We start from the raw sequence: 14914 nt of genomic DNA on the forward strand, positions 1-14914 counted from the left end.
GTTGGCAAATAAGATTGATGGTGATTGCGCACACCGCCCAAATGCTCTAAATGCGCCTGTGCTCTGCGTGAAAAAATAAAGTTTGCATGAAAAATTACCATCGGAGTTCTGAAACATGCCAGCATTCTTTGTCCTCACCACCCTGCATAAGGCAGTCTCCTTGTGCATGACGTATAACTTGCATACTATCTGCATGCTGCCCCGCCCTCATTTCGCTATATAAATAATTATATAATATCTCCAAGTGAAGCACAGAAATTGGGGATCAGAGCGAAGCCTGCACCTCTACTGCAGGAAATAAGGAGGAAGTCTGACTGTTGAGGCTCAACTTTCCAGTTTACGCAGAGTGACGAACGCTTTAAAAGTCTGGAATCTAAAAGTCTGATGTGTTAAAGAAAAAATCAGATTACAAGAAAAAAGAAGAAAACAGGTGGAGGACAAGGAGCTGTCAGCCTCAGGTAAGACATGTATGTATAGAATGATGCTGCAGAAATCTTTCAGTTCACACTCCATACAGCTGTTTTCTTACATTTACTGCTAATTAACCATTTACCTGTTATGCTACCTATCTGTCAAGCTTTCCATTTTCTCATTCAACTGTTGTAGGATCAGATCTTCGCTGTGGTATTGATGGTATTTTCCTGGGTATTGATTTTGAATATAAAATTCTAGCGCATGATGACTCTACCTAAATCATGTAATAAATTCAATCTGCTCTCAGATACTGCTGTTAAATTCAACATAATTCTGGTAGTGCTCTTTACATACTGGCTATCCTTCTAACTGTACTGCCAAGTCATTTAAATAAGTGGATCATGTTAATGACCCTGGAAATAATGGTGGGCATATCCAGGAACTGGTTTTTAATCTTGGCCAGTCTATAAACTCCCTGCAAATGTCTGATTCATATGAAGGGAGTTTGTTCTGACCACAAATGTGTAATTTCTGATACAGCCAGTATTTTCTTCCCAGAAGAAAACCATTTAGTCTGACATTTTTAATGAGCACCGGACACCTTTTCTGTCCCTTTGAAGAAATAAGGCTCCATAAATGTTAGAGGTAAGTATTTCTCAGTTGCAGTGAATAGATAGAAGAAAATAAGCTGTAGATAACTAAACAGCAGAAAGAAGAAGAGAAATAACAATTTTAACATAAACCAGTGACAAATGCCTGGGCCTGATCAACCCTGGCAGAGCCTCCTTGTATGAGTGTGTCTAGTGATAATGGCCGAAACACCCGATGAATCCAAGGTCCACTACTGATGTTGTGTCCCAAATTTAATATGATAATCTAGATCAGATCCCTAATCCCTAAACCTAACCAAGGAAAAAGACCGAAAGTTGAGGCACACAACGATGTGTGCCACTGGTAAAGTTTCTGGGCTGCCTTTCCTCATAACAGCCATTCCTCAAGATTTTCTCCATTTAAAGCAATGCATTATCAGGGATGTTAACATCTAGTCCTTTTACTGAATCAGAATTCAGCTCTCCTTTCTCACGTCCTCATCACCACACCTACTTTTTTGGACATCGGTGACTTGGTTAATTGGTTTAATAGTTTATGCTCATGAATTCTCAATGGGGTAGAACTTTTAAAAGCCTGATTACCCCCATTTGTCAACCCAAACCCCTGAATCAGTGATCATGTTCCATCCATTATCATGGAGACACAAATCCCCAGGTTCACTACCTTCACATGAAGGAGTTGCTAACCACACTCAGCCTGGTTTGATTAATAATCAACAAAAGTGATCAATAATATCTTGGACAAATTCCAGTCTGGTTTCCAATGAAACCACAGCACTGAAACCGCATTACTAAAAATTACTAATGATATTCTTATGCATTTTGGATAAATATAGTCCTACTAGGTTTATCTTCAGCTTTTGACACCACTGATCATGCCACTTATCAACAGGTTACACAACTGACATCAGTGGCAATGTTTACAGTTTTTAGCATACTCCCTGCGTTGTTGACCTGTGGCTTTGTGTTTTATGGATTCATGATTCGTTCTTTTGGATTTGTGATAAGTGAGTTTTGAATGCAAAAATCCTGGAAAGTGTTCCTGTCCTGCCGTCAGCTGAGCTAACCCACTTTTTAAATGGCATTGCCCACTATAGTGCCATACTACGAGTGCAACATTGAGATCACTGCAACAGTTAGCCGATTGTGGTTCAGCCTTCCTCAGTTCTACATGATTTCATGTCTTCATTCACTTGGCTTCCTCTTTCTCTGACACGAAAACCATTGTTTGACTATGGTATGCAAATAATTGCAATGCAATGAATGGTACAGTGTTACTCTAACCATAAATTTGCTGATGTGTTTTACATAGTCAATAATGTTAAATTTAGACTTGGTTTAATTTATAACATCCTCAAGTTCCTCTAGGTCCTGAATTTGCATATAATTTGCAGCTCTGCTTCCTGTTATATGTTTAAATATCATTGGGATCACAAGTAATTGTGAGAAAGAAAACCATTTAGTGTAAGAGTGAACTCTTTTTTTAGGGTGATATGGTACTAAGTAGTATTATGAAGATAAAATGGGGCTTGATTATTTAAGACCTTGTATGTCAGGAAAAGGATTTTAAATTTGATTCTGGATTCAATAAGGAGCAAAAGAAGGAAAGGAGAAACCCATCCATCCATCTTCCTTTCCTCCTAAACGCTTCACCCTATCTCTAAGGGAAAGGCCAGCTACCCTTTGGAGAAAGCTCATTCCTGCCGCTTGTATCCGCTTTCTCATTCTTTCAGTCACTACCCAAAGCTCGTGACTATAGGTGAGGATGGGGACGTAGATCAACCAATAAATCAAGAGCTTCGCTTTTTCGCTCAGCTCTCTCTTTACCATGAAGGACTGGACAACCTCCGCATCACTGTAGGTGCAGCACCAGTCCATCTGTCTATCTCCCGCTGCCCTCACTCTTTTTGTTTTTTTTGTTTTTTTATTAGCATTCAAATCTTTCAATGAATCAAAAAATTAAGATTTACCACAAAGCAAGAAAGCATGAGATAAGCACATGAGGCACATGCTTATTATGCCAAACCTTTTAACAAAAGATCATTCAGCAAGCAGGTCATTTACATAAGGCAAAACTAAATAAACAATAAAAAAAACAAAAAACTTCCATCTTAGATAAGTAAATACATTAAATTAAAGTTCATAAAAATAATCCAAGCAAAACAACCAAGACTTTCAGTATTGTCATTATTACTCTTTTTCATTCTTGATTTATATATTGTTCCAATGTTCTTAAACAAGTACAATGAACAACAGCTTTTGAAGTCACTGTAATAATTATTCCAGAAGTTAACACCTCTAACAGAAACACATCTCTGCTTTATGTTTGCTCTTATCTTAGTTTTTAATTCAAAATATGTTCACCTCAAGTCATATTGACTCAATTTGACTTCAAACAGCTCCTGAGCACAGCAAGATATTTTGTGCTTTATACATTATCTGTTGCATTTTATATTCTACTAAGTCACAAAATTTAGGGTATTCAAATTAATAAACAAAATAAGACCTGCGGCAGATGGCTGCCACTCACTGAGCCTGGTTCTGCCGGAGGTTTCTTCCTGTTAAAAGGGAGTTTTTCCTTCCCACTGTCACCAACGTGCTTGCTCATAGGGGGTCATATGACTGTTGGGTTTTTTCTGTATGTATTATTGTAGGGTCTACCTTACAGTATGAAGCGTCTTGAGGCGACTGATGTTGTGATAAATAAAATTGAATTGAACTGAATTGAATTTTCTGGGCAGAAAATAGTATAAATGGATTTCCATTTAAACAAAAATAAAGGAATCTGAGATGTTAGAAATCAAAAAACATTGAAAAAATAATATACATTTTCTTATTCAGAACAAATCATAATGAATTCCTTACTGCTTGCTCAAATGATGTTCCATATAACTCTTCTGTTCTGATACAATTTAAACAGAATTTATTTATGAAAATCTTGTCTTGCCTGGTGTTGCTGTAAATTTACTTGAGTAAACATTATCTCATCTATGCTCCTTTGAACACTAATGTGGTTCTGTTTATATGTCTTCATGTATCTACTTTATGACTAAATGCCTGAAGTGACTGACTAGGTTTTCATTTTCTGTCTGCATCGGCAGTTCTCTGCTGGTTCCGAGGGGTATCTCCTCGATTGCACCTCAGAGGGGGGTGTCATTGTGTGTATTTGTGTGTGTGCATGACTGGGCTTAGGTCTGGGGGTTGATGAGACTTGGCCCCTGTGGGACCTGGTTTGGGGGTTCCCACTCCGTACCACTGCCCACTGGACGCTGCTGCCCCTCCCTGGGGCCCCTCCCCCCACTGGCTGGCCATTACCTCTGGTCCTCAGGGACTCTCAACCTTTAGTCATGGGTGCCCCATCTAGGGCCTCCCTCCTTCTCTTGCTGGGATGTTTGCGCAAATGACGGTGAAATATGTGGCTTTAGATCTTCAGGACTCTTGGGGGCTGCAGATGGTCCGGATCTCCTGGAATCATCTCTGTTTGTCTCTGACTCCTGGGGGGCGTTGTTGTCGCTTCCCACTCTCATTTTAAAGTATTTTTCGTGAGAAAGACACACACACACCACAAGAAAATTGTTGATTTCATATTTTTCTGTTCCAGGTGCTGTATGTTTGTTTTTCTTACAGGGGCAGCAGTTGGCGATACATTCTGCATTTCTATTTGTGCTATATCCTTTTATTATATTTTTCCCCTATTTACTCCCCCCTTAACTTTTTTCCCTCTTTCCTCTGCCTGTCCTGCCTCAGACATTGGCATACTATATGCCACATATAATATAGAACTGAAATAACACAAATAGAAATGAAGAAATACATAGATAAAAGAAAAAACAACAACAAGCTCTATAAATTCTCTATAAGCTATAGAGAATTTATAATTCATAATTCTAATTGCAAAAGCTTCCAGACAGGACAGTTAAAAGAAAGAAAAGACGCACAGCATTGTCATTAAAAATCTTGGGCTCACTTATTGCTGAAGGTACAGTCCTGATCAAAAGTTTAAGACCACTTGAAAAATGGCAACAAAAAAAAAAAAATCCTTTTTGCCTGGTTGGATCCTAATATGGTTCGAAGTAGAGCTTCAGCATGCAACAAGAAGAAATGGAAATCGCTTGTTGCTTGTTGCGGCATGCTTGCATCAAGCATGCCGCAACAAATTTTTTAAGCAATAACGGTGGAGCAACTCATTACAGAGTTCATGTTTGGAACTCTGTAATGAGTTCCCTGTAAAGCTGTTTGGGGGGCTTTACAGGGTTTTTTGGACGTGTGGTCCTAAACTTTTGATCAGCTGTAAAACAGTCTGTTTCAGTTTAAGCGTTGTTTTTTAATAAATTACATGTTCAAAAAAATGTTTGTCTCACTACCTTTTCTTTTTATTGCATGTTGAAGCTCTACTTGGAACCTTGTTAAGATCCAACCATGCAAAATATCATTTTTTGCCATTTTTCATGTGGTCTTAAAGTTTTGATCGGGGTTGTATAAGTAGAACCAAAAAGAGCAGAGATGAACAAATTCACAAAGGTTTTTACCATTACCATATTCATAACGTATTTACATTGATTTCTATGCCAAGGCCAGGTCCTGAATGTTGAATTTTATGGTTCCTGTTCTGCTTTCATCACATCGTTCTCATATATCTTAGTCTGTCATCATGTTCACATTAGTTTTGTTATTCTGTTTGTTTTTGTTTATTCTATAGACTGATTTTCAGTCCACATACAAACATTCAACTAATGTCTCTGACAAAATACATTTTCTGAAGTAAAGTACTTCCTTTTTCATTTCATGTCACTACAATCTGGACAAATGTTTTACTTTCTTTATTATTTCCCAGCTATATTTACTAGTTCACAAATCAAGTGTTTGATCTATCTACAATACATAGTACACCCTTTACTAAGCTATTAGTTTCAGTGCAGTACTGTTACAGTATATATTTTTACTTCCACCACAGAAAATAACATACCAGAACACATCAATTTAAGGTGAAGTGTCCAACACTGCATCATGAAAGAGACTACAGTTATGATGATGATCCTCTCAGGTCAGACTGAATTATTTATTTCAACTTCATTTATTTTCAATGTTTTAACTGAACAAAGAAAATAAAATGTTGTGCAGTCTTTGAGTTTGAGTTAAACAAAGACCTTTGCAAATCACGCATGTATTTGTCTATGATTTGTTGAACACTAACTATAAATTGAGTTTGTTTGAGTTCAAAATGAATAATTGTGGTCAGTGATTTCACTTGATTGCACTCTGAGATGTCACCCATTTTAGCTGTTTTTTCTATTAAAGGCACCAATTCAACATATATATACACATATATATATATATATATATCATTGCCACAGGACTGTTTTACTTACCTGGCTATTTTCCTCATCTTTACCATCTTGTTGAATATGGAAAAAGCTGGGCTGGAGCTCAGGAATACTGCAGGAACATGTATACTGACCTGGCCACTGCACATAAAGAGCAAGATTTGGCCAAACTGAGGAAACTCACAGAAGGGCTTCAAAATGTGTGGATTGGACTTATACCTGACACTGAAGCATGGAGGTGGTCTCTGGAAAACCAGCATTACTATGGTGAAGGGGAGGCTGAGTTCAGGATGTGGGATGATGGTGAACCCAATGGTTCAGGACACCATAAAGTCTGTGCAGCAATGCTTGAAAATGGGAAATGGGCAGATGTAGAATGCAACAGCCAACTCCCATTCTTCTGCTACAACAAAAGTAATTAGATACAATATGCATACTGTATATCAGTGTCCTGATTATTATCATGACTATCATTGTAATCTCAAATTGAGGTGATGAATAAGCAACACAGATGTATAGCTCATGTGCATTCTTTGGCTGAGCAGTGAAGTTAGACCCTTACTGAGTTTCTTTGCTCAAATGTTTTCAGACACATCACGCTTCATATTTGTGAATATGAGTAAGGCCTGGGAGGATGCTCAGAGCTACTGCAGGAAGAACTACACTGACTTGGTCAGTGTGAGAAACCAATCTGAGATTGAAGAGCTGAAAAAGATAACAGTGAGTTCCTACACGTGGATTGGACTATACAGGAATTCCTGGAAGTGGTCGGATGGAACTGCACAGTCGTTAAACAACTGGGCTCCTGATAAACCATCCAAGATACCCACAGATGCATGTGGGGCTATATTTGAAGGCAAATGGGTCAACGATGGTTGTGGTGTACATTGGTACTTTGTCTGTTATACTGGTGAGTTCTGATTTTACTGTATATGTTTTTTAAAATATATTCTGATATTTTCTTTAGTCTCAGAAGATCGTTACATCACAGCATTTTTTTTCCTCATTCTTTTTCATAAATCCAGCACTCAGGGAGAGGAAGGTGCTGAAGATTAAGCTGAAGAAAACTGACCCCTCTGTGGATATGGAAGACCTGAAGGAGAAAATCTTGGAAAAGGTCATACCTGAGTTTCAAATAATATTTAACTATTATGGAAAAAAAAATTGTTTTACTCAAAGAAAGTCTTTATAACAGGTACTGGATATTAAAAATAAGAGTGACAGCAAAACTGACATGAAATGAATCTTTTTTAAATAGATGAATATTGTAATAAAAATAATAATAATTCAAAATGTTATCAGGTGCCTCAGCATTTTTCAATTCAACACAAACAGTTAGCAGATCCCACAATATGTGCCCAAAAACTGAAATCTGGGGCCACTTCCTGTATTGGAAGTGGCAACAATGACCAGAGACAGTTCAGTACATACTGCATTGCAGTCTTCAACATCTAAGTGAAATGCTCAAGGTCTTCTTGAGACTTTAGGATGAGAGTTGACACCAACTCACACAGAAGACATAAACATTACTCCAGTACTCAGTTTGCACCACCACTTTTGGAACACCAAACGTAGACGTGGAACACTGGCTTATTTTGACTGAGCATAAAGATATGAATAGTGAGTGGGAAATAGATACTGAATAACACCTCACCATAAAAAATATCAGAATAGAGGTGGAAACTATTCATGAACCCCTGCGGGGAAACCACACCTATGCACGGGACAGGGGATTTGCCTCCAGTTGTGGTGTGCGTTGAGGAAGACAACATATTTTACACATTTTATCATTTTGTCACATTTATTTATTTATTTTATTCATAGATCTGGGTAAACTGCACAATAAAGTTAATTTGAAAAGTCCAGTATTTGAAAAGTAAAATCATACTGCTAAAAATAGAAAAGTGAATGCATCTTTAGTAATAATCTTTTTATAGAAGCCAACCAAAACATTGAAGAACAAACATTATTTACTGAAAATGTGCTTAAATTCTGTGTTAAATGCAGTATTTTCCAGAGGATGACTCTTCTAAAATAATTTTTTTCACCTGTAGCCTTTAAACATTTTGTAAGCCTTCAAGAACTGTTTTGTTAATGTGTACAAAGTGGTATTTAAATGTCATCATTATGATTACATGTTCAGCAAGTGATGAAGCTCTTTCTTTACTTGTAGGTAAATGTTTCTATTAAAACGGTTTTCCACTGACAAGTCTCGTTAATCAGAGATAATTAAAGATTCAACAGGATATTAATGAGGCATTTATGTTTCACAGTTCAGTCAGAGACTGACAGAGCATGGCCTGAGTGGAGACTTCAAACTGCGATGGGTGAGGCAGCCTGATGGGAAGAAGCACATTGAAGAAGAGGAGGAAGTGAAAGAGAAAGAGGCAAACTGCGGTGTCAAAGAAAACATTTCATTATCCATATTTGATTCCTGAATTCTCCTATTCAGGACATATGTTTAATTGGTTACGTTAATATTCTTACAGTAAGGTACAAGTTTTTACTTTAGCAGTGAAGCTTATGCGTAAATTCAATAAGTAAGATCAGTCATCACTCATCTGCCTGTCTTGGGTGTTCGGCTACTTTTCTGTTTACATGTCTACTGCTTTCCCACGCTGTCAATCTCAATACTGACATCATTACTTTAGTCCAGTCATCTTTTCACCCTTTTGCTTTGAGCCAATCAGCCTCTGCTTCACATGGTTTAAATCTATGCTCTCTGTCGTTCTTTCTTTTAGATTCTTTTTGTGCAGCCCGCCTCCTCCCCATCTCCACCTCAGACACCTCAGACAGAGCTCTGTTAAAACCTCAGTCTTCATCTTCACCACCACCACCAGTGGGCCGTGTCCTAAATCCTATCTTCTGTTTTTTTACCTGTCCTGTCCGGCACTGCAGCAATCAGAATTATTGTCTGAAGAAAAATGCCCAACAGATTTATTTTCCCACATGGACCTTTTGCTGTACTGGTCCACTTGATTTTCATAGTTTATTAGGATTTTGAAAAATTGTTATTATTATTATTATTTTAAGTTATTACAATCAGAACAGACAGGACCAGGGAACGGGAAAGAGAAAGGAGAAGGAAAGAGAGGTTGGGAAGAGAATTAACAGAAGGATAAAAATGGAGGAGAATAAGGACAGAGAGAAAAGACACTGAAAATCTGCTTCAACAGCTTTTTGAAATAAAGATGTATTGATGAAAATAAATATAAGCAGCCAAGTAAATTTGTTTTTAACCAGAAAATATTTTAGGAAACTGTTTGTGAGCTGTCAAGGATGATGCACACAACCTAATACAGGATTTAACACCTGGCCCTACAGAAGGAAGAAAAGTGGTGTTGTGGATGCATAACAGTCTGACCATCTTAAATTCTGTTAGTCTTTCATATTCTGCTTGTGCTGTAATGCTGATGACTTAAAGACAGAAATTATAATCCAGCTGCTGGTTGTTATTGACATTATGTGTGAGAATAAGTTAGAATACATAGATAGCTCCAAAGGACTTACAATGTCTTTCATATTTACTGACAGTCAGGAGAGTAGACTCAGATGTTGCCTAAGATGGCTTTTATTTTTTGGATTTCTTGAACATACTTTATCCCTTTGAGTTATATTTAGGAACACATGTTCATATGGCAATATAAATTCATAGGTGGTAGTTCTATGTTGTCCTTCTGCTTAGGAGCATAGCTATATTGTATCCAGTAGGTTGCACATGCTTATCCTGTGGCTGGTCAAGTTGAACCAAACTTGTTGCATTAAAATCACTGAAGTAATTCCTAAGACTCTGGCATTTTTATTCAACTGTGATACAAATTTTGCTCATCTCCTTTGACTTTTACCCCAACAAACATGCACTGCGTACCAATCAAATGAACTATGGAAGAGAGGCAAAAGGGAGGTAAGGCTGGCAAAGGGAGGAACCAAACAAGGACTTCCTAAGTAGAATACAGTGCGTTTATTTACAGTGAACAAATGACAAAATGCAAATAATCCCCAGTGCGTGCTCTCTTAGGGTGCTCGTTCCCTGCTCCCGTGCTGTGACTTCTCCCAGTGTCTGTGGTGAGTATTTCTGCTCCCTTGGTGTCGATATACAACATGTTCCACTCTCTCCACTCGTTTCTTCAATTCTCCTGGAAACAACAAAGGCAGACATTAGCTCTCTCGATGAGGCTGATCAGCTGCAGGTGAGTCTAATTACTTCCTAGGTGTGGCTGGCGCCAAGGCGGGAAAAGCTCTCCAGGTCTGGTGTCACAGCAAAACCCAGACACACCCACACCAACAAGCAAAGAAGGAAATGAGGGACCAGGAGAGAAGTAGAATCAGAGCCAGGACATCCTGTCGGAAAAGGTAAAGATGAAAGAAGGTGGCAAGTGAATGAATGTCAATATGAATGTGGCCTGTAGTGTAAAGTGATTTGTGATATTATGTTTTAGTGTTTTTCTCTTCTTGAGATATAAAGATGTGCTCTGAAGTATTAGCCCTTTGAAAAGGTAAACATTGTTTCTATATCCACAAATATTTTTTCCATAGAACTTTCTGCCAACCAAGCTTAATAGGACTTATTCAGCTTCTCAGATCCCTTATCTTCTGGTGATGCTGATGTTCAAAATACTGCTGCCTCAATTTGGTTTAGTTTAGTTTCTATAAGGTTCTTTTAGCTGTGATGTTCATGGAAATAGGCCCTGGCAGGGTCTTCCAAAGATAACCGATCTCCTGGAAGAGGCCAGAATAATCATAATTCAAAAACTTCCCAGTAAATCTTAGATACTTAGTGTTAATGTGGGTAATCAGGGCCCCCTAGTGGGGCCATACCTGTGACGGCCCACTATTGTGGCCATACCTAGCACGCATGGGTCTTGGTCAGGTACAGTCCAAAAGAATAGATGGGTTGATCATCCTACAGTCTCATGACTAAAAAGGGCGTGCATTTGGAGTTACTGTTATGTAGCAGCAAGGTCAAAGGCAGGAACTTGAGCTTTTTAACTTCTGGAATTTTGTTCTAAAGATGTGAAATATTAATGTTCTAGCACAGAAGAACTAGAGCTGGGTGTAACAGGAATGGTTGGATGCTCCTCCATAAAAAGTCTGAAACCAAACCAAGATTGTGTGATTGGAAAAGTTAATGTTGCATCTGCACATAACTGCACCTTACATATTAACAGAGTGATTTAATGCACTGAAGCATTTACGAGTATATAATTTGATGGCAACTACAGTCCAGAAATAAATATTATACACTAAACTATGGTTCCACTTCGCTCAAGAAGTGTTGACTTATAGCAGCAATAATGTGAAGTAAGAATTTTCTGTATGACTTATCCATCTATCAAAGCTATCTAAACATTAACTATATGAAAACGTATCTGTCCAGTGGCCTTGCCACCATTCCTGTAATAGTTTTGCTGTCATGAGTCTTTCTCATGACAGCAAGAACTGCAATTACTCATTCTCATCTCTGTGCAGGAATTCTTCAGTGCAAAATTGTCTCAATTCAGCATTTTTTAAGCTGTTTGTTGAACCATGTTGAATCATTACTGACCTCAGTTGGGGCAAGTGAGGCCTGCAGTTGTTCAGATGTGCTCCTGGAGTAATTGTGGTAGGTGGGCCAAAACTGGGAGGCTTCACCACTAATTCAAGGTTTTTTCCATTTGTGGATAATTGCTCTCACTGTGGTTTGCTGAAGTCTCAAAGCTTTAGGAATGACTTTGTAACCATTTCCAGACTGATAGATGTCAGTGAATTTTGTTTTTCATCTATTCTTGAGATATTGTAGATCTTAGTATGATGTGTTGATTTTTGAGAGCTTTTAACCTGCATTAACCATAAGCTGAGCTTTCATGTTCTTTCTAGAGAGTAAGACTTGTTTGGCCGCCTTTCCAAAAAAGTAATACTTGTTTAGTTATTTTCCAAATGTACTGTCATGAACCTTAACATTTAAAATGCTAACTGAGGCTTGTAGAGTTAAAGATGAAGCTGTTTTTGTTTGTTTTTTGTTGTTTTGTTCTGCATGTCAACAAAGCAGCAGGACCAGACAAGGTTCCAGGACGCACGCTGAAGTCATGTGCCGACCAACTGGCGGGGGTGTTTACCAACATCTTCAATCTGTCTCTGCAGCAGACTGCAGTCCCAACACGCCTCAAATCAACTACCATCATTCCTGTGCCCAAAAGACAGTCAGTAAAATGTCTGAATGACTATCGCCTGGTCGCTCTGACACCAATGATCATGAAGTGTTTTGAGAGACTCGTTCTTTCACACATCAAGGCTAACATCCCTGCTGACCTGGACAGCCTACAGTTTGCTTACTGCAGGAACAGATCAACAGAGGATGCAGTCTCAATCACACTTCACACCAGCCTTACTCATCTGGAGCATCCCAATACATATGTTAGGATGCTATTTGTAGATTTCAGCTCGGCATTTAACACCATTGTGCCATACAAACTCGTAAACAAGCTGATTGACCTGGGACTAACCACCACTTTGCTCATGGATTTTGGATTTCCTCACAAACAGGCCACAGAAGGTCAGGGTGGGCAACCTTACATCATCTGCTATCACCATTAACACAGGAGTACCGCAGGGCTGCATTCTTAGTCCAGCTCTTTTCACCCTATTCTCACACGACTGCAAACCCATCCACTCCTCTTCTAACACCATAGTGAAGTTTGCTGATGACACTACAATAGTGGGAAGGATATCAGACAACAACGAGTCTCACTACAGAGAGGACGTCCAACATCTAATCAGATGGTGTGGAAACAACGACCTGGTTCTGAACACTGCCAAAACAAAGGAGATGGTGTAGACTACAGGAGAGCCAAGAAAACAACATTACCACCCCTCCACATAAACGGTGAGGAAGTTGAGAGGGTGAATGACATTAAATTCCTGGGCCTACACTTAACAAAAGATCTCACATGGACTATTAACACATCCCACTTAGTGAAGAAAGCACAACAGAGACTCTTCTTCCTAAGAAAACTTAAGAAAGCAAATGTGCCAACCCAGCTCTTAGTAAACTTTTACAGGAGCACAATAGAGAGCATCCTCTGTCACTGCATCACAGTGTGGTACTTCAGCTGCACTGCAGAAAACCGTCGAGCTCTGACCCGGATCGTCAAAACTGCCCAGGGGATCATTGGAACCAAACTCCCGAATCTTGACACCATTTATGCTAGCCGTTTACAGAAGCGAGCTAGCTGCATCATCAAGGACCCAACCCATCCAGGTCACAGACTTTTTGTACCCCTCCCATCGGGGAAGAGATATAGGGCAATCAGAACCCGCACAAACAGACTAAAGAACAGCTTTTTTCCCAGAGCTGTAGCCTGTGTCACCCTCCCCCAACACACAATAGCTAACTCTCCCTCTCTGTCCTTTACCCCATATCATGTCTGCTGCTAATGTACAAAGTCATTTACTGGGCATTAATGTTTAATGTTTGCACTAAATTACCACACTGTAAATACTGTTATACTTGTTATCTTAAACACTTTATGGGACATTCATGTTTGCACTCAACTACCACATTGTAAATACTGTTATATTATCTTATACTGTTTGCGCTCAAACTCATATTGTAAATACTATTATATTTTCTTTGTTATTTACTGTGATAAGTGCCTTCCTTTTACTTTATATCTTATACTTTTACTACGGTTATTTATTACTATGCTGCTTCTTGTTTTATTGCTGCTGGCCTCTGTGAGCTACCAAACAAATTTCGTTGTATAACTACAATGACAATAAAAGTTCTTCTTCTCTTCTTCTTCTTCATTTTATCTGAGCATTGCACAGTTGGACTGTGAAGTGATTTTGCAGGAATGTCCACTCCTGTGAAGAATGGCAACTTTTTTTCCCACTTTTGAATAACCTTTCTCACTGTAGAATAACTGACTTCAGTTTGTTTGGAAATGTCCTTGCTATACAACCATTCCCAGACTGACGGGCAGCCACCACTTCTTTCAGATTTTCCTTGTCATGGTGTTAAAAATCACCCGAATAACCCAAACTTACAAAACAGAGAAGAAGTGATCCGAAGAAGAACTATACTCGAGCACCACCTCTAGGCTCTGTTATCAGGTAGTCTACACATTGATGGGGTCATTGGCCAATCACAGGCCTTTAAAGGGTTGTTATGTGATGTTTTGTTATGGCCTTTTTGCACTGACAGATGAGGGATTTTATCTGTGTCATGACTCGCTCCGTAAAGTCGCACCCAAATCACTGGAAAACAGAAGTATATTTGCATCTTAGACCATCAATTGCTCCAGTGGTAAAATCTTCTGTGGAGTGGATCATGGGAGATGACAGAGTGTCCTAAGAATCACTCAATGGGTTCCCCCACCAGGTAGCACTCTCTGACAACCTTGCATCACTGCTGAGTGCAACACAGATACCACACATCGCTGACTGTTGTGTTTTTATTAAAGCATGGAAACTATTTTGCTAGGTCAAGTTACAAAAACTAAGTTTAGCAAAAAAATAAACAACTAAACGTTTGATTTGAGTAATATTGATTATACTTGGTTAGGGACAGGCACAAAGAGTACTTTT

The 14914-nt window shown here is 38.7% G+C and overlaps 1 protein-coding gene across 5 annotated transcripts; it reads left to right on the top strand.

The window, feature by feature from the left end:
* Nucleotides 1-262: 262 nt before the first annotated feature.
* On the top strand, nt 263-10128 carry LOC120439919 (C-type mannose receptor 2-like). Of its 5 annotated transcripts, none has more exons than XM_039611244.1 (7): nt 263-458; nt 5980-6069; nt 6380-6763; nt 6939-7259; nt 7375-7466; nt 8623-8736; nt 9091-10128. In XM_039611244.1, the coding sequence occupies exons 2-7, from the start codon at nt 6033-6035 to the stop codon at nt 9154-9156; spliced, it is 1014 nt and encodes a 337-aa protein (XP_039467178.1). In that variant the 5' UTR covers nt 263-458; nt 5980-6032; the 3' UTR covers nt 9157-10128. The 5 variants fall into 5 exon arrangements, with proteins under 5 accessions (XP_039467178.1, XP_039467179.1, XP_039467180.1 ...); XM_039611245.1 differs by having other exon boundaries at nt 8623-8676; XM_039611246.1 differs by having other exon boundaries at nt 6441-6763.
* The last annotated feature ends 4786 nt before the right edge of the window (nt 10129-14914 follow it).

This window comes from Oreochromis aureus, linkage group 4, assembly GCF_013358895.1.
Source record: "Oreochromis aureus strain Israel breed Guangdong linkage group 4, ZZ_aureus, whole genome shotgun sequence".
NCBI classification, from domain to species: Eukaryota; Metazoa; Chordata; class Actinopteri; order Cichliformes; family Cichlidae; genus Oreochromis; species Oreochromis aureus.

Excerpts from the sequence above, each read along its gene's own strand:
- LOC120439919 (XM_039611244.1), top strand. The coding sequence starts at position 6,033 with ATGAAAGAGACTACAGTTATGATGATGATCCTCTCAG. Across the intron at positions 6,764-6,938 it reads ATTCTTCTGCTACAACAAAA|ACACATCACGCTTCATATTT; the intron begins GTAATTAGATAC and ends AAATGTTTTCAG. Across the intron at positions 7,467-8,622 it reads AGGAGAAAATCTTGGAAAAG|TTCAGTCAGAGACTGACAGA; the intron begins GTCATACCTGAG and ends TATGTTTCACAG.